Consider the following 24,617-nt stretch of genomic DNA (forward strand, 5'->3'; position numbering starts at 1 on the left):
ATCACCAATTTTCTATGGAGAACACAAGAAGGATCAAAGACACAGATGTTGGGGGTACAATTTTGAGCTCGATAAGAAAATGTGAATTCTGTATTTTATCTTAAGATAAACAATTTAATAAAGTATTTCTAATTAACTAATATATTTCGTTTTATTTATGAACCCTCAGAAGCTCTCAAGACTATCTTTAAAATGAAATAAGTCTATATCTAATATTTTTTAATATTTGAAGGGTAATAAATTATTATTATTACTAATAATAGTAGGTAACGAAGAGCATTAAATTAATTGTACAATTTTTTACATTTTGAAACTTAATTAAATCAATATTTTTAAAATAAATTATATAGGAAATAATAATCATTAAAAGGGGAACTACCGTTATAAAGGGCTGCCAAATCGCAATACCGGTAAACGGGGCTGCCAACCTTTAAAAACGCAGTATGGCATTTTAAAGTACGTTTTCTTAATTGGAAACAAATCAAACGCGAAATGCAAAATCTGTAAATAATACACAAGAAAAAGAAAACCGTATTTTTAAGTGAAAAAGTGAAAAGTCTATAGTGCAATTATGTTTCTGCCCGAAACCGCCACCTTCTGCATCACCCTGCTGGTCTATGGAGCCATCCTCCTGCTCCTGATTTACTATGTGAGTTTGGATTTTCCTTTGGAGAAACCTATTTTCACGGTGGAAATTCTGTAGGTTTTGACGCTGGCGGATCTGGAGTGCGACTATCTGAATGCCCAGGAATGCTGCCGGCGCCTCAACTTCTGGGTAATACCCAAATTCGGATCCCACGCCCTGCTCTGCATCCTGCTGCTCCTCGGAGGCCACTGGCTGATGTTTCTGGCCAACCTGCCGATGGTCATTTGGCTGTTCTACGAGCTCCATCGCCAGCGACGCGATAGCCTGGGAGTCTACGATCCGGTGGACATCCACAGTCGGGGACTGCTGAAGGTTCACCTGAGGAATTGTATGATTTACCTGGGCTACTACTTCGTCATGTTCTTCGTGGCTTTGTACTGGTGAGCTTGGGATTGTAAAACACTTCTTTACACCTTTCTAATCACTGTAATCACTCCCTTTACAGCCTCATTTCATCGCTGATCAAGGGGGATCCCATCAAGCGTTACGAGGACGACGAAATAGTCACGGATTTCTGAAGTTTAGCCAAATAAGCCTGCATCCCAGGGGCTTCCAGCGTATTCCTTTAACCCAGACCAAACTACAATAGTTTCTACTTCGCCTGAAAGCAAGAGAGACTCGCATTCGACATGTTTCCTTATAAACTTTCGCAGAATTTGATAGAATTCGAATACCATTAATGGGTATACAAAAAGATTTACATTTTAATAGTTTAATTCCTTCAAAGTCTGTGAAAGTCGCGTTATAAAAGACTAACACCTTAGTGTTTTCAACTTATGGATAGACACCAACCTAGTCGCACTTCATCTTCACTTTATTTATTTCATTATTTAGCAATATAAGCGTATTCGAATAGAAATCACAAAATACATAACCATACACAGTACCCTCTGAACCCTCTGTTATTGCAGGAAGTCCACGACCTCCTCCAGTTCCCTTTGGCGCGCCTGTTTCTGTGCCCAGCGAGCCTCCGCGGTCTTCACACTGACCACCCAGCGATCGTGGGCCAGCTTGATGCCGCACACAGCATCGGACACGGTGGCTCCTCCGCTTTGGGTCCTGGCCATGTAGGACCTGGCATCGGAGCGCGGATGGCGACGCTGGGCCGGACACAGCTTGCCGCCCTTGGGAAAGGGCGGCTCCGAAAGGTACTTCTTAAGGCAGCCCTGGTGAAACAGGTGGCCACAGTAGACGCGCTCGATGAACAAGTCCGAATTGTCATCCGATTCTATGTCCTCCGGATACTCCGGCAGCACGGTATTATCACAAATGGGGCAGAGCTCGATGTGGAAGTCGCGGGTGGCCTCCAGGCAGAACTTGAGCGAGCAATGCAGACTCTTGACTGGCCGGAAATTGGCCAATTGCTCCTTGCTCAGCCGGATCGGAGGCTCCACGCACTGGCGGGCTATCTCCCGCGACTGGCCGTTCAAATAGCGCACTAGGACGGCCGGAAGATTGGACTCCTGGCCGCGCAGCTCCACACTCTGCATGGGATAGCTGTCCGGGACGACAGCGGTGACTCTGTAGGTGTAGCGGCCTCCCTTGGCCACCAGCTCGACGCTGCGGTTCTTCTGCTTCAGCTTCAGCTGGCTCTCCGTGCCCGTGCCCGTCTTGATGTCCGCCCTCAGCTGCTTGATCTCGTCCAGGCAGACGCACAGCGGATTGTCCGTTAAATACTGCTGGGCAAAGGCGAGGACCAGGAGCGCCTGTGGCTTGCCGAGGAAGTCCCTGGCATAGTCGTCGATCAGCCGGGTGAGCTCCGTCAGCAGCATGTCGGAGTACACACGGCTCTTCAGCTCCACCAGAATGGGAGTGCTCTGCGGATAGTTCTCGGGAAAGCGAAGGCACACGGTCATCGAGCGGTTGGGCCGCTCCGGGTAGATGTCAACCCGGATCAGGGAGCTGGAGCAAATGACGATCTTCGTGTGCGGCACCTGCTTCTCACATTTCGCCCGCAACTCCGTGACTTCCTGGTCAATAAAGCTCATTGTCGAAGGCGCAATCTGTTAAGAGTTCGCTGCAGTTCTCTTCTCCAATTGGACTGTTTTTGAACAGCTGGAAAGGCGGGTAGTGTTGTGAAGCGGTGACAGCTGGGTTTGAGCTAGTGACGAAAATTGTGTAGGCCTTGATTTTAGCTTGGGTGCTTATACTAATAATTAATATTTTAATAGTTGAAAAAATTAAATGAAGTATACAAATATGTTGTTACCTAAATGATGGTTTAATTTAGCTTGAAAATTTGTAGTTAAAGGATGAAGAATTGCATTTTTTAGCTTAAGGCTCTAAATTTTACATTTTAGTCAAACATATAATAATAATAAGAATAATATTTAATTCATATTTAACAAACCACGAAAGATATAGACTGAAGCTTTAAATCCATTTTTTAGTCACGGAATCTATACTATAAATTAGATTTAAGATTATAGATTAAATAAATTCCTTAGCATTTATTTATGAATTAATTAACACATTATATATAACTCTAATTTCTAATAATATTTCAATTATATTACCATAATATAAAATAATATTTTAAAAATTACAAGTTTAATTGATATTCTTAATTTGCACTTAACAAATAATTCCAAAAATGTTTTAAATAAATTTCTGATTCCCCCATACTTTTTTCGAAATTTTGAATTATAGAAATGCTAAATTCCTTAAAATTTTTGAATAAATAAATATATACAAACATTTTTTAAATGGGTTAAAAACAAACAAGAATATGAGTCATCGCAATGTACTTCGTCACTATCCGAAAACCACACCTTCCAGTGTTGGAAGTGCTGGCCAGCTGACGCAAAATCCCAGCCACGTTGTGAAAACGCCGACGAACTGCTCGCTAATCGCAGCTTATCCCCGACTGAGACTTAAGTAAAGCATACCCAACATGGTGCTGGATCTGGATCTGTTTCGCAGCGACAAGGGCGGCAACCCCGATGCCGTGCGCGAGAACCAGAAGAGGCGCTTCAAGGATGTGGCCCTGGTGGAGACGGTGATCGCCAAGGACACCGAGTGGCGTCAGTGCCGCCACCGCGCCGACAACCTGAACAAGGTGAAGAACGTCTGCAGCAAGGTGATCGGCGAGAAGATGAAGAAGAAGGAGCCGGTGGGCGCCATGAGCGAGGATCTGCCGGCGGGAGTGACCCAGGATCTCACCGAGATCGTGGCCGAAACCCTGCAGCCGCTGACCGTCAACCAGATCAAGCAGCTGCGCGTCCTCATCGACGATGCCATGACGGAGAACCAGAAGTCGCTGGAGCTGGCCGAGCAGACGAGGAACACCTCGCTGCGGGAGGTGGGCAACCACCTGCACGAATCGGTGCCCGTGTCCAATGACGAGGAGGAGAACCGCGTGGAGCGCACCTTCGGCGACTGCGAGAAGCGCGGCAAGTACTCGCACGTGGACCTCATCGTGATGATTGACGGCATGAACGCGGAGAAGGGAGCAGTGGTGTCCGGCGGACGTGGTTACTTCCTCACCGGAGCAGCCGTTTTCCTGGAGCAGGCGCTCATCCAGCACGCCCTGCATTTGCTCTACGCCCGTGACTATGTGCCGCTGTATACGCCCTTCTTCATGCGCAAGGAGGTGATGCAGGAGGTCGCCCAGCTGTCGCAGTTCGACGAGGAGCTCTACAAGGTGGTGGGCAAGGGCAGCGAGAAGGCCGAGGAGGTGGGCGTCGATGAGAAGTACTTGATCGCCACCTCGGAGCAGCCCATTGCCGCCTACCATCGCGACGAGTGGCTGCCGGAGGCCTCGCTGCCCATCAAGTACGCCGGTCTGTCCACCTGCTTCCGCCAGGAGGTGGGCTCCCATGGACGCGACACTCGCGGCATCTTCCGCGTCCACCAGTTCGAGAAGGTCGAGCAGTTCGTGCTCACCTCGCCGCACGACAACAAGTCGTGGGAGATGATGGACGAGATGATCGGCAACGCCGAGCAGTTCTGCCAGTCGCTGGGCATTCCATATCGCGTGGTGAACATCGTATCGGGAGCTCTGAATCATGCCGCCTCCAAGAAGCTGGATCTGGAGGCCTGGTTCGGCGGCAGCGGCGCCTACAGAGAGCTGGTCTCCTGCTCCAACTGCCTGGACTACCAGGCCCGCCGCCTGCTGGTTCGTTATGGACAGACCAAGAAGATGAACGCCTCCGTCGACTATGTGCACATGCTGAACGCCACGATGTGCGCCGCCACTCGTGTCATCTGCGCCATCCTGGAAACCCACCAGACGGAGACGGGCATCAAGGTGCCGGAGCCGCTGAAGAAGTACTTGCCGGCCAAGTTCCAGGATGAGATTCCCTTCGTCAAGCCCGCTCCCATTGATCTGGAGCTGGCCGCCGCCGAGAAGCAGAAGGGCAAGAAGGAGAAGACCAAGAAGGACCCGGCTGCCGCTTAAGATTAAAGTCTATGAAATTACTATGAAATTTAACGCTAAACTAAGCTTGCAAAGTCCTAAATTTTTGTTACTTATCGACTTATCTAATATTTATGGCATTTATATAAACTTTGTAACGATTAAACTGGATCGAGATGTGCTTCGAATGCAATTGTAATGTGTTTGGTAATGTAGTTTTTTATTTATTTTTTTATATTCTAGTTTTGAGGCAATTACAAATGGCCTTCAGCCAATTGTTTTGCTATAGCTTCTAGGCCCTAAGCTAGTGGGGATTATTTACATTGTTTTTACATCTAAATTGTGGTGATATGAATTATTTAATATATTATTATACAGGTTTATTGCCTTGGTAAATTCCGTGGGATTTTGGGGAAAAGGAATCTATTGAATTTGTGAGTAGGATGTTGTTTCTTGTCGTCTCGTATGCTGAACATTCTAAGAAGAAGTGTGGCAATGTAGTTCTTTTTAGGGTTCTTCTGAATGTAAATTGTTTTTGAGGGAAAGTCACCCCAGCCGGTAATTGCCGTTGTCAGGACAATATGCTGAAATTGTTTACGAGAATTTTCCCTTGGACTTAGTTCACATTTCATTTTCAAGTCAAGAACAACTATAAAGAGAAATATTACAATCCGAAACAATATCTGAATAAAGATGTCGCATCAGAAACGTCGAGAGAAGCCCAACAAGGAAACTCGCTGGGATCGCATCCGCAAGCGGCACCAGCAGGTGAATGCTTTGGGTCTGAAGACGGATGCAGTGCGTCGCCTCATCGAGGCGGATTACGTGGGAAGGCGACAGGAGCGGATTCTGATCGAAGGAGAAAATACGAAGCATCTGAATCCTAGTGTTATAATGGACATGCGACATAAGATGGTGAATTTATAATATTTAGTAGCATTCGGAATTAAATTACCTAACAAATTTTAACTAATATCAATTGAATATATAAAATATTATTTTCTTATTAGTATATTTACAAAATAAATAAAAAACTATTAATTAATAAGTAACTTAAACCACCTTCAAATAGTTTCAGAAGAAGTTGGTAGGTTATCATGGACATGCGACATAAGATGGTGAATTTATAATATTTAGTAACTTTCGAAATTAAATTAAGTAACAAATTTTAACTAATAACCATTGAATATTTAAAATATTCTTTTTCTATAAGTATATTTTAAAAAAAATTAAAAAGAGAAATAAGTAATTTAAGCTATGTATCTTCAAACAGTTTCAGAAGATTATCATGGACATGCGACATAAGATGGTGAATTTACAATATTTAATAACATTCAACATTAAATTATGTATATACAAAATCTTAACTAATAACAATTTAATATTTAAAATATTATTTACTTCCTGATATATTTATAAAATTAATAAAAGAGAAATAACTAATTTAAGCAATCTTCAAACAGTTTCAGAAGATACCACACAAACTTCCCCTGGCCACCATCGCCCATGACCATGGCAACTCACTGGAAGCCACCAAGGCGCACAATCTGGAGGTGGAACAGCGGTTCATTGACAATCAGCTGCAGAAGTTTCGCCAGCAGTTGTCCAGGCAGTTCCAGCGGAGCAAGTCGCACCGCGTGCCGCCCACCAAGCCGGACTTCAAACTGAACCATGCGCCGCTGGTGAAGAGTCTGGCCCAGGCTGCCCAGCACATAGACAACTTCTACAGCACTCCTGTCCAGGCATTGGGTCAAATGGCGCAGATGTGCTCGGACACCAAGACGGCGGCCACCAAGAGCCTCATCCAGCAACTGAGATCGGAGCCGGAGAAGGAGGCGGACATGGACAGCGAGTGGGTGGAGCAGGAGGCCCAGGTGATGGTGCTACCTGCGTTGCTGGAGGAGCAGGCCATATCCTTTGATGCCCTGGAGTATCGCAACTTTGCCAAGCAAGTCCAGGCGGATGAGAGCAAGGCGAAGCTCCTAAGGTGCCGAACCCCGAGTCCATTGACCTCCACGGAGGAGTTCTTTCGACCCATGCGGGCGGCAGCCGAGCGTCAGATGCTCCATGTCCGTACCGTCCGCCACGAGGAGGAGCTGCAGGAGGGGAACAAGCAGGAACAGCAGCCGGAGGAAAATTCCACAGTGCTGAAAAGGGAATCCTCCACCTGCTCCAACACCAGCGATGGCATCGATTCCGTGATATCCGACTTGGCAGAGGAGGCGCTCTATGAACTCCAGTTGGAGGCCGCCGAGAAGCAAAACGACCAGCTGGACAAGGAGTTACCCATGCCGCCCAAGCACGTGCAGTTTCAGTTGCCCCAAAAGAAGACTCCCACACCGATTACCCATCCCATTGGAGAAACCGAAGGCAAGGAGGAGCCTGAACCCGAACCGCTGCTCATCCGGCGGATAGAATTGCCCAAGGTTGTGGTGAAGCCCAAGGAACCCGAGCAACCGGAGCTCTCCAGCGATAGTGAAGATGAATCGGCTGTGGCACCTGCCCACGAGAAGCAGAAGATCATCGAGCAGCTGTTCCAGGCCAGGGCCAACACCCAGTTGGTGGTGATGCGCAAGTATTTCCTCAAGTGGATCCACTTTACCACCATGGAGAAGATCGAGCGGGAGCAGGGACAATCCATTCAGGCACGGGACAACCGGGTGCAGAAAATCAACGCCTTTCTGGATAAAGTGCGGCAGGAGAAGAAGCGACAGCGCACGGAAACGGTTGAGGAGACCAGTAAGATCACCCAGAAATCCCTGGAGCAGCGACAGGAGGCCGTCAAGATGGCCAAGCAGTTTAAGAATAAGTAGGTTCCTCTGTAGAACAGATAAAATATATCATTAATACCGGGTTATCTCTGCTTATTAGACTTAAAGTACAGCAGGACATCATTGACTTGCAAAGGATTAAGTTAGAGCGCCAGGAGCGGCTCATAATGCAGCTCAAGCTGACGAAGCTCAGCGACGAGGCCAAAGAGGCTCGCGAGGATCTCAAGCAGGAGCTGAAAACGGTCATCCGTTGCGGCGATCCCAAGGCAAAAGCCAAGGCCAAGTGCCTGCAGCTGATCGGCAGTCTGCGGGATGCGGAGGACGAGGAGATGGATCGGCTGCAGGGAAAGGCGCTGCTGCAGCCACGGTTCCTCCAGCACATGCAGGAACGGGCCACGGAGCGCAGTGTGCGCCATGAGCAGGCTCGTCAGCGGCGGGCACAGGCGGATGCCGAAAGGGAGGCGGCCAAGGTGGCACTAGAGGAGGCTAAGGTATATAACATTAAACGTATTCCTATGTTTTATAATACCTGATTTCCTAATCCTTTAGCGCCAGGAGGACGAGGAAGCCAAACGCCTAAGGATGGAGGTCCTCAAGGAGAAGCGACGCCAGGAGAAAATGGCCAAGGTGCTGAAGGAGCGCGAGCGCCAACGCTTCATCGAAAACCAGCGAAAGGCAGTGGAGTTCAGTCGGCGTCTTCTCCTCAACCGAATTGGCATGGAGGGCTTCAAGCGACTGCTGCAGCGAAAGCGCGAGAACCTGGTCAAGAGCGAGGAGTTCCGCTGCCAGTTGGTCAAGAAGAACGCCTTTCAGTCGTGGCACAACTACACGGCCTATAAACAGCGGGAAAAGATGATCCGAGCCGAGAGATGTTGGCATACCATCCTCAAGCGGCGTGCCCTGTCCATTTGGTTGGTTTATGTGCAGAATGAGAAGAGCAAGATGCTGGTGGCCATCGACTGGCATGCACTTCATGCCATGGAACACTGGTTTGGCCGCTGGCACAACTACACCACGCGCTGCCGGATGATTGAGGACACGAAGACGCGGCAAGCCATCTCCCATCATGATTGGTAGGTTCCTAAAATTAAATATTTTATGTTATATATTTTTTACATTTTGCAATTTAACTTAGGCACTTGAAATGGAAGGTCCTGGACTGCTGGCGACGCCTGCCGCAGATCCTCAAGATCGAGAAGGAAACGGAGGAGCGCCGCCAGCGATGGCGCATGAAGATCTGGGAGCTCCTGCCGGATTACAAACCCAGAGAGGATAGCCTTTGGTAGCCTTTTTAGATTCCTAGTTATATTTATTCTGAATAAATTTGAAATTGCATTCAAGACCTTAAAGCGCTATGACTAAGTACGACTACCAAGAACAGAGTTTAGAGTGGAAATACTTTAGTATTTGGGCGACAAGCTTGTGCTATCTGCGTTTTTTTTTTGGTGTGTGAGCAATCACTTCAGAATGGCTCGCCAGTTGCTCCAGATTCGATTGCGACCAGCGGCATTGGAGGAGCGTTTGTATTCGTGCAGGGTGGAGCCCTTCCACCACAAGTAGGCCTGCCGGGCGAGTATAAAAGCGATGTAGGCGGAAATAAGCAGAGCATAGCAGGCCACCACAAAGGAGATTCCCAGTCTGCAAAGGAAAAGAATGATTATAAATTGTAGATAAGTTCTTATCTATATTTTACTCACTCGAAGCCCTCGAAGACCTCGCTGCAGTCGTCGGGCAGGAGCACTGGATAGCCCAGCGGCCGCACCACCATAAACGGATGGCAAATCGATGTGAGGGTCAAGTTGGCGCCCAGCAAGAGGGCAATCTCCGAGAGAGCCAGGCCGACAATGTACCACACGTAGTTCCGTTCGCCGATGCAGCAGTTGAGCCAGTAGCTGTGGTGATCCCGCCTCTTCACGCAGGTTCCGCAGACGAGACAGTGGTACGCCCGCCTGGGAGTGACCTTCCGGCAGATCTCGCAGATATTCGGCTGGCCGTGCATCAAGCCCGACCGCTCGGCAGTGTCCATGTCCACCACCTCGTCGTCATCCAGGCTCAGCACACTCTCCATCTGCAGCGTGGTCTGGGCCTCGGCCTGCTCCTCGCCACTCGAAGCCTCCGCGATGCCGGGCAACTCATCCTTGGGCGTGGTTCCATACTGAGCCGAGACCAGATTCAAGGGTGACAGGGCCTTGGTGGAGTACAGACAGTACAGGGCGGCGCAGGAGAAGAACATCAGGGCGTAATTCTCCTCCGGGGCCAGCTCCAGCAGGGGAACCTGGAACTCAAAGATGATGATCATGTAGAGCACCGAGAAGACCAGCCAGCTGAGAAAGAAGTTTGTCCGCGTCGCCATCCGCTTGGCCAGCTGCACACCCCAGATGGTGAAGCCCACCAGGGTGAGCATCAGCACCACGGCGGTCTTGGAGTTCAGGGTGGCCAATCCCAGCATGAGGGGCACAATGAATGCGGGTGCCACGGCAGCTGGCGAGATTCGCTTGGCTCCGCCGCGCCATGGCAGACGCAGTCGATCCTGGAAGGCGATCAGCATGCCGCTTAGGTTTCTTCGGTCGATGGTCTGGCAGGTGACCAGTCTGGAAAGGAAATCAGAGGGATTTAATGGTAATCCTAGCCTGATACCTCTTTCTACCCACCTTGTGCACACTAAGTCGAAGTCCACGCAGTTACAACAGCATCCTAGGATGTGCGACCGCTTGCGGGTGTCCTCCGACACGTACTCACAGCAGCAGAGAGTCCCCTGCGCCTCCGACTTGGCCTCCTCGGCCTCCGATCTCCAGGCTGCAGTCACAAAATCGGAGGAGCCGGCTGACATCAAGAACATCGATTTGGCGAGAGAGAAAAATTGCGCGGCGATGAGTGGATTTCCGTTCGGCGTTCCGGTGGCAGCGTGTACAAAACAGTTTAGATTAGGTTAGTGCGCGCCCTACTGGCTGACTGGAGGAATGTTTCGAGCAATCGTAAATGTCGGGTAGGTCCATTTTAATCAGTTTTATCAGAGCGACGAACTTACTCACAATTTATCCGGAACAACGGCAACAACAACTCAGCTGAGGGTCGGCAACCCTGTTACAGGGTAACCCGCGCAAAAAAGGGTTGTCTCTTGGCGTTCCGGTAACCGTTTTATTTTGAACGTAAAACTGTTATCTATAAATGAAATATTTTTATAGACTCCCAAATAATTGTAAAATAACTATTCACCAACAACTTTAATTTATTTAAATTTTAATTGTAAAATGCCTCTTTTCAAGTTTTCGTCTGCTTGCCAGACACTTTCACTTTGAAAAACGTCTTCCTGCTTGATCTTGGCCGAAAATTGTTCCAAGCCACCTCCTACTCCAAAATAATGGGATTTTGCAGCGACCAAAACGATTCCATCTGATTTCAAGCGACCAGCAAAAGTTTCCAACAGTTTTTTCTGATTTTCAATATTGTAGATTGTCTCAGAGGTAAGTATTAGATCGTATTTCTCCACCTCCTTCGTTAGCTGGGCGAAATGAGACCAGTCTCCAGCGTACAAGCTTGTGTTCTTGTCCAAAAAATCCAGCTTTTCATCGTCAGTTAGCGTTTCGTCCACATTTAGCAGGATATTCGGATATGTGATGTATTCCAAAACATCTTTGTTCTGAAATTAATAATAATTATTAAAATAAAAGTTAAAATATGGAACTCGTTAACTCCTCACATAGTCCTGAAAATCGACTCGTGCTCCGTTTTTAATGGCATAGATCCCCAGCAAGCCGGAACCACATCCCAAATCCAAAACTCGTTTGTCCTTCCAGAACAAATCCTCGTGCTTTTCGGATAGATATTGTAAAAGATCGTCTGTGCATTCCCATATTTTAGCACCGCCTTCGTAGACCCCGGCTATTAGATCGGAATGGTTATCCTCGGATTTTCTAATATCCAGATCCTGCAGATCGGATTGGGCTTTAATATCGTCCAGCAAAAAGCCGGCCACGAGGTGTTTTATCGTTGTATTTCCCACTTCTATTTCCTTGGCATTCAGCTCGTAGAAATCCAATGTGGCAATAAGGTTATCTATGGGCTTAACTTTCTCCGCCTGGTACCAATCTATATCATTTGATTTTCCCGAATCGGGTTCTTCAGCATCAGCTTCTTTGTCAAAAATGGGACTTTTAACGGCCTCCGGATCTTCAGATGAGTCCACTTCAAAATTAAATTTAAACATGGTTGTATCCGTTAGGCACCCTGTGACTGCGATTGGTTTTATTCTGCAGGTGTAACAATTAACAGTGTAACAATTGTTTTTCGATTTAAACTCACGTTTTATTTATTTATTTACCTCTGTAATTAATCAGCTGTCGACACAAACCACGCTTTTCGTACTCAGGTCACCCTGTGATGTGGAACTGCCAACTTGTGCCTTTTCGATTTTCCAATCGAAAGTTATCGAATAGTCGCTGTGATGCACTTATCCCTTGTCGCCCATCGCTAGATTGAATTGTTTTTTCGCTGGTGGTTTTCGTTTTTATAGATTTCCTTTATTTATGGCGGACCAGCTGAACAACGAGGTGAGTTCGTTACTTAACCCAACCGGCTAGCTCTCTACCAAATGCCCATCCTTGCAGCCCGGCCAGCCCACGCCGCTGATGTCCATACGCTTCGATCAGCAGCAGCATGAAAGTGCGGCGGCTAATGGAAGTGAGAACGGCAATGGAAACGGGAACGCCGGCGAAGCTCCCGAGGAGAACTCCGCTGCGGATGCGGAGAAATCCGCCGGAGAACTGGTCCTGCCCAAGGCCCTGGAGGATGTGCTGGCTCTGAAGGATCAGCGGGCGGCCGAGTTCACCGTGGACGCCGATTCGCTGGTTGGCAGCGGGGGAGTCACCCAGGATGGCGATGAGGCGGATGTGGGCGAGGACAGCGAGGAGGATGCGGATAACCAGGTGAACGGCGACGGCGGCCAGAAGCCCGGCAGGCAGAGCAAGGCGGAGCGGAACAAAAAGAAGAAGAAGCGCAAGAAGCAGAACAAGAAGATTCGCCACCAGCTGGAATTCGAGCGGCAGCAGCAGTTGGCCCAGGCGGATGAGCACGAGGCGGGGGATCAGGAGCCGGCCAAGGAGCCGGAGTCGAAGGCCGCGGGCAGCGAGGACGAGCAGGTGGCCGAGAAGGAGAAGAAGGACAAACACAAGGATAGTCGCAGCAAGCGGCGGAAGGATCGCAGCGATGAAAAGGAGAAGGACAAGAAGGAGGCCAATGAAGAGGATGTGACCATAGAGTAAGTCAAAGCTAAGATATCCCTATAATATCTCTAATAATTACTTTTCCCACCCCCAGATACGTGCCCGAAAAGATAACCATTGCCGATCTGGCGCCCATGTACCGCCAGTTCTATCGCGTCTTCGAGATCTTCAAGCTGGAGAACAAACCAAAGCCTGCGGAAAAGGACAAGAGCCAACAAGACTCCGAATCCGTCAGCAAGGACAAAAAGGCGGCCGACAAACTGCTCGAGGACGAGGACGACGATGGCGACGATGACGACGAGCACAAGGAGGACAAGGAGAAGCTGTCCAAGCGCAAGCTCAAGAAACTAACGCGTCTCAGTGTGGCTGAGCTGAAGCAGCTGGTCTCGCGACCCGACGTCGTTGAGATGCACGATGTCACGGCCCGGGATCCCAAATTGCTGGTCCAACTGAAGGCCTACAGGAATACAGTCCAAGTGCCGCGACACTGGTGCTTTAAGCGGAAATATCTGCAGGGCAAACGGGGCATCGAGAAGCCTCCCTTCGATCTGCCCGCCTTCATCAAGAAGACGGGCATCATGGAGATGCGCGAGTCGCTGCAGGAGCGCGAGGACGCCAAGACGCTCAAGGCCAAGATGCGCGAACGCGTGCGTCCCAAGATGGGCAAGATCGACATTGACTACCAGAAGCTGCACGACGCCTTCTTCAAGTGGCAGACCAAGCCGCGCATGACCATTCACGGCGATCTCTACTACGAGGGCAAGGAGTTTGAGACGCGTCTGAAGGAGAAGAAGCCGGGCGATCTGTCCGAGGAGTTGCGAATTGCCCTGGGCATGCCCGTCGGCCCGAACTCGCACAAGATTCCGCCGCCCTGGCTGATTGCCCAGCAGCGCTACGGGCCGCCGCCCTCGTATCCGAATCTTAAAATTCCCGGCCTGAATGCGCCCATCCCGGACCAGACTTCGTTCGGCTATCATGCCGGCGGTTGGGGCAAGCCGCCAGTGGACGAGAACGGAAAGCCGCTGTACGGTGATGTGTTTGGAACCAACATATTGGACCTGGATGTGAGTAGCATCGTTTCTTAACCATCTATCATTATTTAATATGACAATACTTGACTTAGAATGGCATTGACGAGGCCGACATCGAGCGCAATCAATGGGGTGAACTGGAATCGGAGTCGGAGGAGTCTTCCGAGGAGGAGGAGGAAGATGGCGAGGATCTGGGCGATCAGCAGGATGAGACTGGCCTGGTCACACCAGTGGAGGGACTGGTCACACCCTCTGGACTCACCAGTGTCCCAGCCGGCATGGAAACGCCCGAGAATATTGAGCTGCGCAAGAAGAAAATCGAGGCCGAGATGGAGGAGTAAGTGCAGCAAGATCTGCAAGATAAGAGCAGAGTTAACCACATATTTCTACTCTCCCTCAGCAATGAAACCCCCGTTTTGTACCAAGTGCTGCCCGAGAAGCGCACGGACCGCATAGGCGCTTCCATGATGGGCTCAACCCATGTCTACGATGTCAGTGGAGGCGGGGCCAACAAACAGCCGCCAGTTCGATCCACTACAGATCGCGAGGGCATCGTGGAATTGGCCCTGGATCCCAGCGAGCTGGACATGGACAACGACGCCATGGCCCAGCGTTATGAGCAGCAAATGCGCGAGCAGCAGAATCACCTGCAGAAGGAGGATCTGTCGGACATGTTGGCCGAGCATGTGGCGCGACAGAAATCGAAGCGCAAGCGACAGCAAACGGATCCGGCCAAGACCACAAAGAAGTACAAGGAGTTCAAGTTTTAGTTCGACAACAAGAAAAAACAACTTTTCCATTTGTGCGTTTGTCAAGAATGTCAATAAACTTAGTAAAAACAAAGAAATGTATTTATTGCAACTAGAGCCCTGTGTGATTCACTCAATTTTTGTTTTATAATAGTATGCCATTAAATTTCTGATTTGTTTAATTCAATTTCAAATCAATGTTAACTGCTTAGTTAATAAAATTCAGGCAGATTTAATCACAAAATTATGGCCCTTTCTTCTTTAAAAGAAATAATCGTTTGAATTATTTCGGAATTAATGCCATTCATTCATTCAATTCTATTAAACTTCAAATTTTAATTAATTCATTCATATAAAACAAAAAAAATCCATTCATACAGGGCTCTAATTGCAACTTAAGAGCCAGGATCACTTTAAATCGTTTTCACAAAAATTCAATTAAATTCATAGATCAGCAACAATCAAACCAGATTCCTGTAATTACCATAATTTTAGTTTATTTTGACGGAGACTCAAAATCATTTGCGTTTAACTTAAAACTTGACTTGTTAGCTTTAATTCTCATTTATACATTGAAACTTAATGCGACTAAGAAATTACTTTAGTGGTTTGCTGTGTGGCTTGTGCTGGGATCAGGACTGTATCTTAACCAAACGAAGCGGAGTGCAGTGCAAGGACCTGTGAGAACTTGTCCAGCAACCTTGGACTCAGCCAGCTGCTTCTCCTGACCCGCATTTAGCTGGAGCTCGAGAGTGACAGCCACACGCTGTCTATGTCGGCTTAGGCTCAGCGCCCGCCGGCCGCCGGTCACTCGTCCAGCTGCTCGCTAAGTTGCGCCAGCAGAGCCGCCCGCTTCGATTCCAGCTCGCCGTCACTCAAGGTCAGCTCCTCGTTCCGCGATCCCGCCGACTCCATGGACTGGGCGGGACTGAGCGGCGTGCCGGAGCGATTGTGTCTGTTGTGTCGCTTGCCCTCCTTGTCCTTCTTGGTCCGCTTCTCCTTCTTCTTTTTCTTGGCCGGCGAATGGGAGTTGGAGTCGTTCTGCAGGAGTGCTTGGGTTCCGGGCGACTGGTTGCCCGGCAGTTCCGATTCGCAGGAGGACTGAAATGTAAGCCTTGTTAGTGGTCTTGAGTTTCGGGGATTGGCGGGGACTTGCTACGTACACCTCGCAGTTTGTTCTTGCGCTTCTTTTTCTTCTTCAGCAACTTTTCGCTCTCGATGCTGCCGATCGAGCTCAGGGAATGCTGCAAGGGATTGGAAAATACTTGTAAATTTTAGTGTTACACTTGTAATTGGCATACTAACTAGAGACCTGCGTGAATCATTCAATGTTTGTTTTTCATAGTATGTCATGAAATTGCTGATTTGTTTAATTCAAATTTATGTAAAATAAGTTGAATGTTTTTCTAATTCATTTCGAATTGAATGAATAATTTTTAGGAATTGTTTGAATTTGCCAGTTTTTTTTGTGCTTTCTTTTAAGAACAAAAAGTGGAACATTTTTAACAAATCAAAATTCAAAATAACTAATTGAAACCATTCATGCAGTATTACTAACCGATCGTGACTTGGAGCGTCTTCGCTTGGACTTCTCCAGTTCAACCTGTTCATTCTCAATGTCCGATCTCGACGTGGACCGAACTCGTTTTTTGTGCTTTTTGTTCTTCTTCGATTTACGTGACCGCGAGTGGTGATGGCTGCACGCGTCCTCGCTTTCCTTTATAAAGTCCTCCCAGATCTTCTCCACTCCGATTTCCTTTTCGTACAGGGCAAATGCTTCCAGGTGCTCCACCAGCTTCTTGGCACTCTCGTAGGGTTCGGCCACCGAGACGTTGGCCTCCAGCCATTCGTTCTTAATCTCATTCTCCAGCTTCCGTAACCGACGCACCTCCTCCTTCATTCGCTCCTTTTCAATGGCCTCCGCCTGGAAAAAAAACAATATTATGTAAGACTTTCACTGAGAAGACCACTCAATAATTACCTTTTCCAGCAGGGAGTTGTAGGTGAGCTTCACATTGCCCGCGTCCAGGCTGGCCGATCGCTTATCCTCGCACACCACGGTGGCAAAGTCCTCGAAGGACGTCTTCGCCTGGACCACAAAGACTTTTTCCTTCAGTATCTCCCGAATGATTTTCTTTTCGTCATGGAAGCGGGCTTTTAGGTTCTCCACATAGAACTTAAACAGATCCAGCGGTGTGGAGCCATTCTGGCCGAGCATGGCGGAAAATCGCAGATCGGCGGATATGATGGGGTACAGCTCCACCCACAGCGACATGGACGTGAGCTTGCCCTCTTCGTGCAGCGAGTCGAGGAGGGCGAGAAAGGAGTCCCTGTTCTTGCGCTGCTGTCGCTTCATCCGCTTCTTTTCCCGCTCGCGTTCCTCGTCCTCCTCCTTCTCCAGCGTTCGAATGTGCTCCTCGAAGACAATGAGGGCATCCTCCTTGTCCATTCCCAGCAGGGTCACGTCGTTCTTGAAGGCCGCATTGTCGAGCAGCATGACCTGGGCCTCTGACCAAGTGGTGGCATGATTGATCGACGTCATCGACTCGAGCAGCTCGCCCAGAACCTTCATATTGCGCTTCTTCAGCAGCCGCGCCTCCTCCTTCTCCCGCTTGGCCAAGTTGAATATACAGTCCTCGTATATATCCCTTCGATCCGGTTCCGGCACCACCGTCCACGTTCGCGTCCCGGCAAAGACCTCTTCGCAGCGGAAGTACTTCATCTGCGAGTTCATCTTGTCGCTAGACATGAGGAACTGCTCCAGGTCCTCCTTGGCCTTCTTCGCCTTCAGCCGCGACTCCTCGCGCTCGTCCTTGATCTTCTGCGTCTTGTAGGCATTGAAGGTCTGCTTGCGCTCGTTGAGGTTCTTGAAAGCGGCGTAGCGGGGATCCTTGGATATGATCTTCACGCACTGATCCCAGTTGGCGTTTGAGGGCACATTGCGGTCCCTCAGAAGCTCTTTAAAGGATTCGATGGCCTCGCGTTTGTCCTTGAACACCACAGCATTGTCCGACTTGTCGTCCTTTTTGGCTAAAAGAGAGGTTGGTTTAAGCGTGTGGGAGAAATCAAGAGTTATGTACACTTACAGTTCTGTTGGGGCACCTCTATGGACGCCAGAGTGGCCGCCATGGCTTGGTCCATGGCCGAGGAGGAGTTGTCGTTGCTGCCGGGCGTCAGCGGCGAATGGATCTCGGGGGTGGGTATCCTGGGGGCAGCGGGCAAAGCGGCAGGTAGGATGTTGGCCAGGGCAGCGTGGGGAACCATGCCCGCCAGGCTGGATGAGGTCATGGCCGCCACGGCCTTGGCGGCGGCAGCAGCTCTGGGGTAAACGAAACCTGATATTAGCAAACAAGGTGAAACGATGAAAGCCACACTTACTCCTCCGCCTTCGCCTTGGCCTTCATGTCCACGTACTCCGGCGGCGGCTCCCAGCAGGTCTCCTTGGTGGCCACGTTGTGGTAGTAGACCTTGCCCGTGTCCGAGCGGTACTCCTTCCAGGGGCACTGGTTGTGCAGCAGCTCGGCGGGCGTCATCAGGGCCTCCGGCTTCTCCCACGAGCTCTGCTTGGTGTTCTGGTTGTAGTAGTAGGGTCGTCCGTCCGGCGCCTTGTGCTCCGTCCACTCGGTGCTGGTGGCCATCACGCCGAAGGCGGCGGCCAGCTCCGGCGGGGGCGGGGCCGCGAATCCGGGCGGCGGAAACTGCGGCACGATGGCGTTCGGCGGCGTGTAGCCCATGCCCCTTCCTGGTGGCGCTCCTCCATTGCCCACGCTAGGGGGAACATTCATTTCACTATTTTGCTATATGGATAATGGGTGTAACGGGCGTCTACCGGTCGTTGCAGGCGCTGCGCCGGCCAATTCACAGTATCTTTTCGGTAAATGGAAAAAAATTGCAAAAATTCTCAAATGCCGCCTAGGGGTGAACTATTAGCGATAACATCGGTATATCGAGTATTTGTGTTTGCGGTCACTATCGATTTGCCGTTTATCGAGTATATGTCCTGTTCGTAGGATAATTTAAAATAAACTTTAAAGTATTCTATTCTGGTTTAGTATTCAATCATGATGTTTACCACAGCTGTTCTACTTATCATATTTTATTTACTCAAGACGCGTAAAAACAACTTGGGCTTTTGGTCAAAAGGTTTCACTGAAACTGTATTTAAAAAAGGTTTAAAATAACGTGTAGTACGAATAATATCGAATCCTTAATTGATTATCGAATACCGATACGATGAGACATAAGAGCTGTCCACCCCGATAAGTTATCGAGTAATATCCGCCGATTGCTTTTTGTTGTGGTCCTCTGACCCTTTCATTAAAATCTCATTTGCTCATAAGCGAGGGTTTCTAGGAAACTGCCGGCCATGAGTGGTTAGCCGGCTACTCAAAGAGTATGTATACTTAACTCCTAGCGGCACCAACCAATCTTATCCGTCCCCCAGTTCCAGCTGCAGCATGCTCCTGCGTCTGCCCATTTTGGCGGCGCGCTTTCTTCACAACGGAAGACTGCGCCTCCTCTTCGGCCTCCTCATCCTGGTGCTCATCGGTGGGCTTCTGTACATCTACACCAGGGAAAATGAGTTCTACCCGTGCTTCATGGAAGGCCAGGGAATGGCAACTCAGCAGTCGCCGGCCGAGGACGGGGATACGAGTTTCCTAGAGGACGTGCTGCTGGCGGAGCCCAAACCCACGCCCGGCAGGAGCATCTTCTTTCACGAGACCAGCTGCAAGCTGTCCCAAAACACCCAGCACGAGACGCTGAAGGTGACCGCCCGCCAGGCCTGCGCAATCGAATCGGCGGCATTGCATAATCCGAATTTCCAAGTGTTCGTCCTGTTCGCCGGCCCCACCGCTCGAATCTCCGCCGGCGGACGCAACAGCAGCCAACCGCAGAGCTTGGTGGAGGCCATCCTGAGCTACAGCAATGTGCATTTGCGGCGACTGAATCTCGGGAGCTACGCCGCCGGCACGCCCATGGAGGAGTGGCTCAAAGACGGCCGCTTGTCCACTTCGCAGTAAGCTAGATGATTCACCTTAGATATTATTCATCACTGATATCCCCTCCCCTTTTCCCAAGGTACTTGTTCTCGCACATTTCGGATTTCCTGCGCTACCTCACCCTCTATCGCTACGGCGGTCTCTACCTGGACATGGATGTGGTGGTGCTGCGCAACATGGAGAAGGTGCCGCCCAATTACACAGGTGCCGAGTCCAATACCCACTTGGCCGCCGGCGTGATGAGCCTGGCAGCCACTGGCTTTGGCCACGAGATTGCCGCCTCCTGTCTGCGCGACTTCCAGCACAACTTTGACGGCCGCGATTGGGGCAACAATGGGCCAGGAGTGATAACACGAGTGGCGCAGCAGATATGTGGCACCAAGGACATTGCTCTGATGCAGGAGGATCCCAAACGGTGCATGGGATTCAAGGTATTCGGGCGTGGCGCCTTTTACGCAGTGCCCTGGAAACGGTGGCGTGATTTCTTTGAGCCCGAAAAGCTGGAGGAGACATTGGCCCGCTGCAAGGACTCGTATGTCGTGCACGTGTGGAACAAGCACTCCAGCAAGCAGCTAATCAAACAAGGTTCAAAGAGCGCCTACGCCAAGTATGCCGAACAAAATTGTCCGAGATCCTATAAGGCAGCTGGGGAATATTTCTAGTATTAGTCAAGAATTTTGTATCTGATTGTTTACCGCTGTAAGCCAAAGATTGTGCCCTTCAAAGGGCACCATTGTTAGGTGGCATAGCTTTCTGTTTGCTTCTTAGGTGTCCGCATTCCAAGCAATAACAGATAACTCAACGCACACATCCCTAAGCTCAAGTTAAACAAAGAATGCATTATTTTTTCGCATTTCGTCTGATTGCACAACGTTATTATTTACATCAACCGATTGGTAATCTCATTACAAAATAGAAAACAAACGAACAAAATTATAAGGCTCTGTAAAAGCTTAGTTTATTAAAATTATCCCACTGTGCTTTATCTCAAATTTACACACAACTAAGCTCGAATAAGTTGGGGAATCTGGTCCATCGTGTACATAGTATTTTTTACAAATAAGTCAGGTGCATATACTATACTTTAATAATAGAACATTAAAATGCGAAATCTTTTCCAAATTACACAAAGAATTATACTTAATTTCAGTGTTTTTCGTTCGTGGACGCTCTCAATTTTCTTCTCTAAAACGAAATGAAAGTTGATAGTCCATTCTACATGCACTGCACCTGGGAAAACCGGAGACAGGCGCCCACATTGTCCTCTGCATTCGCCTTGCCTGCACCCATTCCGTTGCCAAAATGAACGCCTATATAGAAAGGAGTCACTGTGCTCTCGATGCGACATGGCCACACGCCCGATGAGCAGAACTGGGCGCCACAATGGACGGGTTCGCAGCCCGGCAGTGGTCCCAGCCCGGTTCCAATGAAGTCCTCGATGATGCACGGCATGGTAATGCGATCGGCGCAGGTGCTGAAGAACTGGCGAGCCTGGCGCCGTCGCCACTTCAGCGGCAGGTCGAGGGCATTGCGAATGATGCCCATTATGTCGAAGCCTCCACTGGGACGTGGACGCCTCGAGACGCCCGGTTCCTCTGTGGTGGGACGACTCCTGAAGAAGAGGAACCCGCCATCGTCGTCGTCATCATCATTGTCGCCACCTGAGCCCTCCACGTCGTCGCTGGCTGGCGAGGATGCGGTTGCTGCCGAGGTGCTTGAAGCCTCTGTGCTGGAACGCAGCGGTGTGGGAGTGGTTGACGTGGTCGTCGTCGTGCTCATGGCAGCCGTGCTGCTGCTGCTGCTACTGCTACTGCTGCTGCTTCCGGCGGAAGATGCTGCAGTTGAGTTCCCTGTCATCATGGTCATCAGCGTGGCAGTGGAGGAATTGGCCATGTTAGCCAGCATCTGCATGAGGGTACTGGAAGTTGGAGCTGTCGTGGTCATTGCTGCATTGCCCGATGTTGCTGTCGTTGCACCCGCAACATCCGACTGGGCTGCAGCGGAATTCGATGGAATCGTTGATTCTGCCATAATATCACCCCCTCTGGTCACCATTCGTCCGCCTCCGCCAATCCGGAAGGACTGCTCATCGCAGGGCTGATACATAATCGAGCACATGTCCCGCTCCTGACGCACACATATCCTATAGTTCTGATTGGCCAAATGCCGTCCGTTTTCGGCGAAATTAAAGGTCTGCATGAGGCCCTCCGTTCCGGTGTGATATTGCAAACAACCCGCCGGAGCCCGTTGGCTGAAAGGGATCTGCACCACGCTCATCTCCCAAAGGCGAAGGGGCAGCAGGCGACTGGACAGATTGAGACTGATGTCGATGAAGCGATCTCCGGTGGATGAGGAGTTTCCAGTGCTATTAACCGCATCCACAGGCCGCAGACTCCCATACAAAGTGGATTGTCTTGGCGAAGCTCTGGCTCCCACGTCGTAGTATACTAATGGGTAGTAAAGGATATAATATGTTTAAGGATTGTAGAGAATTCGCGGTTTTTGAAGAATCAATAATTATAGAGCCAAGGATAAGCAATAGTGCCTTAGCTAAGAAGAAAACGGTCCAACAAATCTGAAGATCCTCTTGTTCTTAAGAATTCGCGGGTTGGAAGAATTGATATAAAATATATAGATTTATTTTTTTCAAAGGCCGCGAATTCTTAGGAACAAGAGGATTTGTTTGTGTGGATCATACATTACTTAACTAAGAAACCTAATAATATGTTCTATATGGATTTTTCAAAAACCGCGAATTCTTTAGAGCAAGAGAATATGTTTTTGTCGAATGTCAAATGTCGATATATCGTATTCTTTAATTTTTTTTTGGGTAACCTTAAACCTGAACTGGTCTACTTGAAAGCCATTTGACTTGGGTCGCTTGGGTTTTGGATATTGGGGTTTGACTCATTTACCCAAATACCCAAACCCAAACGACCCAAGTCAAATAGGTTTCAAGTAGGTCAGTTGAATTTAAGGTTTGACAAACAAGTCAGGTTACTTGTGCAAAGCTCTAGTAGAGATATACTTACAATGCTGCCCACTGTTCTGCCCGCAGAGGGTGAATTTTCCCCCTGGTCCTCCGCCTACGCTGAAGACATCTCCTTCGCACACGCCAGTCCTTCGATTCGGCTGGCCCAATGTGAAGTGATGGAAGTCAATGCGCACCTGGCTGATATCATCGCTCATCATCTTCACCCGCAGACTGCAGCCACTGAAGTTGCTGGGCATAAAACTGGGGAATCCCGGCGAGACGATGTAGGTGATGTTGTTGGCGATCGTGCTGTTGCAGCTGGCCAGGAACACACAGCACACCCCGAAGCCCATGGCGCACTCTCCCTTCGCCTGTCCGTCCTTCTGGCGGCACTCGTAGGCATTCAGGCAGTTGCCCATCCGCCGACCATCGTTGGACATGCAGTCGCCATCCACGGGAACCGGGAACAGGTGAATCACTGGTGGAATGAAATTTGTATTAAGGAAAAGAACTTTTTATAAGGACTATGAAAATTTAATATAAATAAATAAAATAATTAATGTAAATTTAAATAAATAAATAAATCCAAAATAAAAAAAAACAAGTAAAAAAAAAAACACGTGACTAGCACATTAATATATAAGTTTAACTTGTAGTGCTGGGAATTTAGATGTAAATAAATAAATAAAACCAAAATTAACTTTGGAAGAAGTAAACTCATTTCTCATTATTACATAAGTGATGTTCCGGTTATTAATTAAATTATCCAACTTTGGATAATTATAAAACTCAAAAAATAACAGTTATTCTTTGAGTTTTACTTTACAAATCAGAAAATAACTGTTAAAGTGTGATTTTTAAAATAAAACTTTTAACAGTTACGGTCCCTGCTTACATATATCAACTCCTGGGAAGGGTTTCTAAAACTTATAGCTCACCTTTTCCCTGCCTGGTGTTCGTCTGGTTGAAACTCCGATCAGAGATATCCTGCTGCTGCCTCTCCATGTCCATGTCCATTTCCAGTTCCAGTTCCAGTTCCTCCTGTATTCCGTTTTGGAGCTTAAAGTCCGCCTCCTCGGCCAGGGACTCCTCCTCGAGATCACCTGGCTCGCCCAAGTGGTCGTCCCAGATATCGTAATGCCGCATGGGTGGCCAGGCGGTCTCGTTGGCCGGCGACATGGAGCTGACTGGAGGAGTGAGCACCAGCTGGAAGATCAGTATGCAAAGTGCAGCGGCGAGGGGCGACAGAGGCGACAGAGGCGACAACAGGTGGCCACAACCGGCTCCAATAACTTTCTTTTTTCTCGCACTGCGACTATCACTGCAGCTCTTCTGGGTGAATCGTAATTTGCAATCGGACCTCCAGTTGGAGTCGTACTGGTACTCGCTGGCATCTTCTTGGCCCGATGACAGCAACAGCATTTTTATGGCTTCCATGTCCATGCCATGCGACTCCTTCTACTTTTAGCACACACTCCGATTATTTTTTTCGCGCGTGCGATTCGCTGCGAAGTTGAATGATAAGTGTTCCGAGATGTGCGGATGCTGGGGCCGTTGGATCTGCTGGATCTGGTGACTGCTAACTGCTGGCTGGTGACTCTGCGGTTGTCTGCAACCGCTTTTCTCCGCGGTTTCTCTCCCATAATCTCCGCTTATTTGCTATTTTCGGCGATCTAATGTTCCATTTCGATTGGGCGCCTCCAAAAGTGGGTCAGGTATTGAGAGCGCACTTCCCACCTGTCTGCTGATTGGTGGGGAAAGGTGGGTATAAACCTTTACTTAGATATATTATTAAAAATATTCATAAATAATAACTCAAATAGTAGGTACTATAACAATGTAGATTTAGAAATAAGCAACAAGCTTT

The 24,617-nt window shown here is 48.9% G+C and overlaps 10 protein-coding genes across 14 annotated transcripts; 5 read left to right on the forward strand and 5 right to left on the reverse strand.

Moving 5' to 3' along the window:
• The first annotated feature begins 451 nt into the window (after positions 1-451).
• cnir (cornichon-like protein) lies at positions 452-1,532 on the forward strand. The gene is made up of 3 exons (XM_017148666.3): positions 452-649; positions 704-1,026; positions 1,092-1,532. Exons 1-3 carry the CDS (start codon positions 572-574, stop codon positions 1,162-1,164), a joined length of 474 nt encoding a protein of 157 aa, XP_017004155.1. The 5' UTR covers positions 452-571; the 3' UTR covers positions 1,165-1,532.
• Positions 1,440-2,634, reverse strand: LOC108062125 (uncharacterized). Its single transcript, XM_017148665.3, has one exon. The coding sequence runs from the start codon at positions 2,632-2,634 to the stop codon at positions 1,549-1,551; it is 1,086 nt and encodes a 361-aa protein (XP_017004154.2). The 3' UTR covers positions 1,440-1,548.
• A 797-nt stretch (positions 2,635-3,431) lies between these two features.
• On the forward strand, positions 3,432-5,196 carry SerRS (Seryl-tRNA synthetase). Its single transcript, XM_017148659.3, has one exon. It carries the CDS (start codon positions 3,540-3,542, stop codon positions 5,043-5,045), a length of 1,506 nt encoding a protein of 501 aa, XP_017004148.2. The 5' UTR covers positions 3,432-3,539; the 3' UTR covers positions 5,046-5,196.
• Positions 5,197-5,592: 396 nt separating this feature from the next.
• On the forward strand, positions 5,593-9,176 carry LOC108062083 (golgin subfamily A member 6-like protein 26). Of its 2 annotated transcripts, none has more exons than XM_017148609.3 (5): positions 5,593-5,918; positions 6,467-7,812; positions 7,875-8,265; positions 8,324-8,847; positions 8,910-9,176. In XM_017148609.3, the coding sequence occupies exons 1-5, from the start codon at positions 5,697-5,699 to the stop codon at positions 9,058-9,060; spliced, it is 2,634 nt and encodes an 877-aa protein (XP_017004098.2). In that variant the 5' UTR covers positions 5,593-5,696; the 3' UTR covers positions 9,061-9,176. The 2 variants fall into 2 exon arrangements, with proteins under 2 accessions (XP_017004098.2, XP_070067776.1); XM_070211675.1 differs by lacking the exon at positions 5,593-5,918 and adding an exon at positions 6,271-6,312.
• On the reverse strand, positions 9,144-10,820 carry GABPI (zinc finger DHHC-type palmitoyltransferase GABPI). Of its 3 annotated transcripts, none has more exons than XM_070211678.1 (4): positions 10,803-10,820; positions 10,426-10,597; positions 9,472-10,365; positions 9,144-9,412 (listed from the first exon to the last, which is right to left on the reverse strand). In XM_070211678.1, the coding sequence occupies exons 3-4, from the start codon at positions 10,320-10,322 to the stop codon at positions 9,232-9,234; spliced, it is 1,032 nt and encodes a 343-aa protein (XP_070067779.1). In that variant the 5' UTR covers positions 10,323-10,365; positions 10,426-10,597; positions 10,803-10,820; the 3' UTR covers positions 9,144-9,231. The 3 variants fall into 3 exon arrangements, with proteins under 3 accessions (XP_070067779.1, XP_070067778.1, XP_017004100.2); XM_070211677.1 differs by having other exon boundaries at positions 10,426-10,726; positions 10,803-10,819; XM_017148611.3 differs by lacking the exon at positions 10,803-10,820 and having other exon boundaries at positions 10,426-10,788.
• A 165-nt stretch (positions 10,821-10,985) lies between these two features.
• LOC108062086 (histidine protein methyltransferase 1 homolog) lies at positions 10,986-12,155 on the reverse strand. The gene is made up of 3 exons (XM_044395088.2): positions 12,096-12,155; positions 11,475-12,024; positions 10,986-11,414 (listed from the first exon to the last, which is right to left on the reverse strand). Exons 2-3 carry the CDS (start codon positions 11,979-11,981, stop codon positions 11,004-11,006), a joined length of 918 nt encoding a protein of 305 aa, XP_044251023.1. The 5' UTR covers positions 11,982-12,024; positions 12,096-12,155; the 3' UTR covers positions 10,986-11,003.
• Positions 12,156-12,166: 11 nt separating this feature from the next.
• Positions 12,167-14,874, forward strand: Sf3b2 (splicing factor 3b subunit 2). The gene is made up of 5 exons (XM_017148649.3): positions 12,167-12,324; positions 12,382-13,031; positions 13,091-14,060; positions 14,120-14,364; positions 14,428-14,874. The coding sequence occupies exons 1-5, from the start codon at positions 12,301-12,303 to the stop codon at positions 14,795-14,797; spliced, it is 2,259 nt and encodes a 752-aa protein (XP_017004138.2). The 5' UTR covers positions 12,167-12,300; the 3' UTR covers positions 14,798-14,874.
• Positions 14,875-15,303: 429 nt separating this feature from the next.
• Prp40 (pre-mRNA processing factor 40) lies at positions 15,304-18,701 on the reverse strand. Of its 2 annotated transcripts, XM_070211676.1 has the most exons (7): positions 18,606-18,688; positions 18,155-18,544; positions 17,863-18,095; positions 16,758-17,806; positions 16,335-16,700; positions 15,940-16,020; positions 15,304-15,877 (listed from the first exon to the last, which is right to left on the reverse strand). In XM_070211676.1, the coding sequence occupies exons 2-7, from the start codon at positions 18,508-18,510 to the stop codon at positions 15,584-15,586; spliced, it is 2,379 nt and encodes a 792-aa protein (XP_070067777.1). In that variant the 5' UTR covers positions 18,511-18,544; positions 18,606-18,688; the 3' UTR covers positions 15,304-15,583. The 2 variants fall into 2 exon arrangements, with proteins under 2 accessions (XP_070067777.1, XP_017004136.1); XM_017148647.3 differs by having other exon boundaries at positions 18,155-18,701.
• A 315-nt stretch (positions 18,702-19,016) lies between these two features.
• alpha4GT1 (alpha1,4-galactosyltransferase 1) lies at positions 19,017-20,913 on the forward strand. Its single transcript, XM_017148633.3, has 3 exons — positions 19,017-19,169; positions 19,221-19,793; positions 19,856-20,913. The coding sequence occupies exons 2-3, from the start codon at positions 19,234-19,236 to the stop codon at positions 20,436-20,438; spliced, it is 1,143 nt and encodes a 380-aa protein (XP_017004122.2). The 5' UTR covers positions 19,017-19,169; positions 19,221-19,233; the 3' UTR covers positions 20,439-20,913.
• Positions 20,914-20,990: 77 nt separating this feature from the next.
• Positions 20,991-24,317, reverse strand: LOC108062098 (uncharacterized). The gene is made up of 3 exons (XM_017148635.3): positions 23,689-24,317; positions 22,809-23,228; positions 20,991-22,223 (listed from the first exon to the last, which is right to left on the reverse strand). Exons 1-3 carry the CDS (start codon positions 24,191-24,193, stop codon positions 20,992-20,994), a joined length of 2,157 nt encoding a protein of 718 aa, XP_017004124.2. The 5' UTR covers positions 24,194-24,317; the 3' UTR covers position 20,991.
• Between the last annotated feature and the right edge of the window lie 300 nt (positions 24,318-24,617).

This window comes from Drosophila takahashii, chromosome 2L (assembly GCF_030179915.1).
Source record: "Drosophila takahashii strain IR98-3 E-12201 chromosome 2L, DtakHiC1v2, whole genome shotgun sequence".
Classification (NCBI taxonomy): Eukaryota; Metazoa; Arthropoda; class Insecta; order Diptera; family Drosophilidae; genus Drosophila; species Drosophila takahashii.

Bases quoted from the DNA above. Each gene is read 5' to 3' on its own strand.
- cnir (XM_017148666.3), top strand. From the start codon at position 572: ATGTTTCTGCCCGAAACCGCCACCTTCTGCATCACCCTGCTGGTCTAT. The intron at 650-703 runs GTGAGTTTGGAT...GAAATTCTGTAG, and splicing joins TCCTGCTCCTGATTTACTAT to GTTTTGACGCTGGCGGATCT. The intron at 1,027-1,091 runs GTGAGCTTGGGA...CTCCCTTTACAG, and splicing joins TTCTTCGTGGCTTTGTACTG to CCTCATTTCATCGCTGATCA.
- LOC108062125 (XM_017148665.3), bottom strand. From the start codon at position 2,634: ATGAGCTTTATTGACCAGGAAGTCACGGAGTTGCGGGCGAAATGTGAG.
- SerRS (XM_017148659.3), top strand. From the start codon at position 3,540: ATGGTGCTGGATCTGGATCTGTTTCGCAGCGACAAGGGCGGCAACCCC.
- LOC108062083 (XM_017148609.3), top strand. From the start codon at position 5,697: ATGTCGCATCAGAAACGTCGAGAGAAGCCCAACAAGGAAACTCGCTGG. The intron at 5,919-6,466 runs GTGAATTTATAA...ATCTTCAAACAG, and splicing joins TGGACATGCGACATAAGATG to TTTCAGAAGATACCACACAA. The intron at 8,848-8,909 runs GTAGGTTCCTAA...AATTTAACTTAG, and splicing joins GCCATCTCCCATCATGATTG to GCACTTGAAATGGAAGGTCC.
- GABPI (XM_070211677.1), bottom strand. From the start codon at position 10,613: ATGTTCTTGATGTCAGCCGGCTCCTCCGATTTTGTGACTGCAGCCTGG. The intron at 10,366-10,425 runs GTGGGTAGAAAG...TTTCCTTTCCAG, and splicing joins TTCGACTTAGTGTGCACAAG to ACTGGTCACCTGCCAGACCA. The intron at 9,413-9,471 runs GTGAGTAAAATA...TTTCCTTTGCAG, and splicing joins GAGGTCTTCGAGGGCTTCGA to ACTGGGAATCTCCTTTGTGG.
- LOC108062086 (XM_044395088.2), bottom strand. From the start codon at position 11,981: ATGTTTAAATTTAATTTTGAAGTGGACTCATCTGAAGATCCGGAGGCC. The intron at 11,415-11,474 runs GTGAGGAGTTAA...TATTAATTTCAG, and splicing joins GAGTCGATTTTCAGGACTAT to AACAAAGATGTTTTGGAATA.
- Sf3b2 (XM_017148649.3), top strand. From the start codon at position 12,301: ATGGCGGACCAGCTGAACAACGAG. The intron at 13,032-13,090 runs GTAAGTCAAAGC...TCCCACCCCCAG, and splicing joins GAAGAGGATGTGACCATAGA to ATACGTGCCCGAAAAGATAA. The intron at 14,061-14,119 runs GTGAGTAGCATC...TACTTGACTTAG, and splicing joins CCAACATATTGGACCTGGAT to AATGGCATTGACGAGGCCGA.
- Prp40 (XM_017148647.3), bottom strand. From the start codon at position 18,561: ATGAATGTTCCCCCTAGCGTGGGCAATGGAGGAGCGCCACCAGGAAGG. The intron at 18,096-18,154 runs GTAAGTGTGGCT...CGTTTACCCCAG, and splicing joins GCCAAGGCGAAGGCGGAGGA to AGCTGCTGCCGCCGCCAAGG. The intron at 16,021-16,334 runs GTTAGTAATACT...AATCCCTTGCAG, and splicing joins GACGCTCCAAGTCACGATCG to CATTCCCTGAGCTCGATCGG.
- alpha4GT1 (XM_017148633.3), top strand. From the start codon at position 19,234: ATGCTCCTGCGTCTGCCCATTTTGGCGGCGCGCTTTCTTCACAACGGA. The intron at 19,794-19,855 runs GTAAGCTAGATG...CCTTTTCCCAAG, and splicing joins GGCCGCTTGTCCACTTCGCA to GTACTTGTTCTCGCACATTT.
- LOC108062098 (XM_017148635.3), bottom strand. From the start codon at position 24,193: ATGGACATGGAAGCCATAAAAATGCTGTTGCTGTCATCGGGCCAAGAA. The intron at 23,229-23,688 runs GTGAGCTATAAG...TCATTCCACCAG, and splicing joins GAACACCAGGCAGGGAAAAG to TGATTCACCTGTTCCCGGTT. The intron at 22,224-22,808 runs GTAAGTATATCT...ACTACCCATTAG, and splicing joins GCAGAACAGTGGGCAGCATT to TATACTACGACGTGGGAGCC.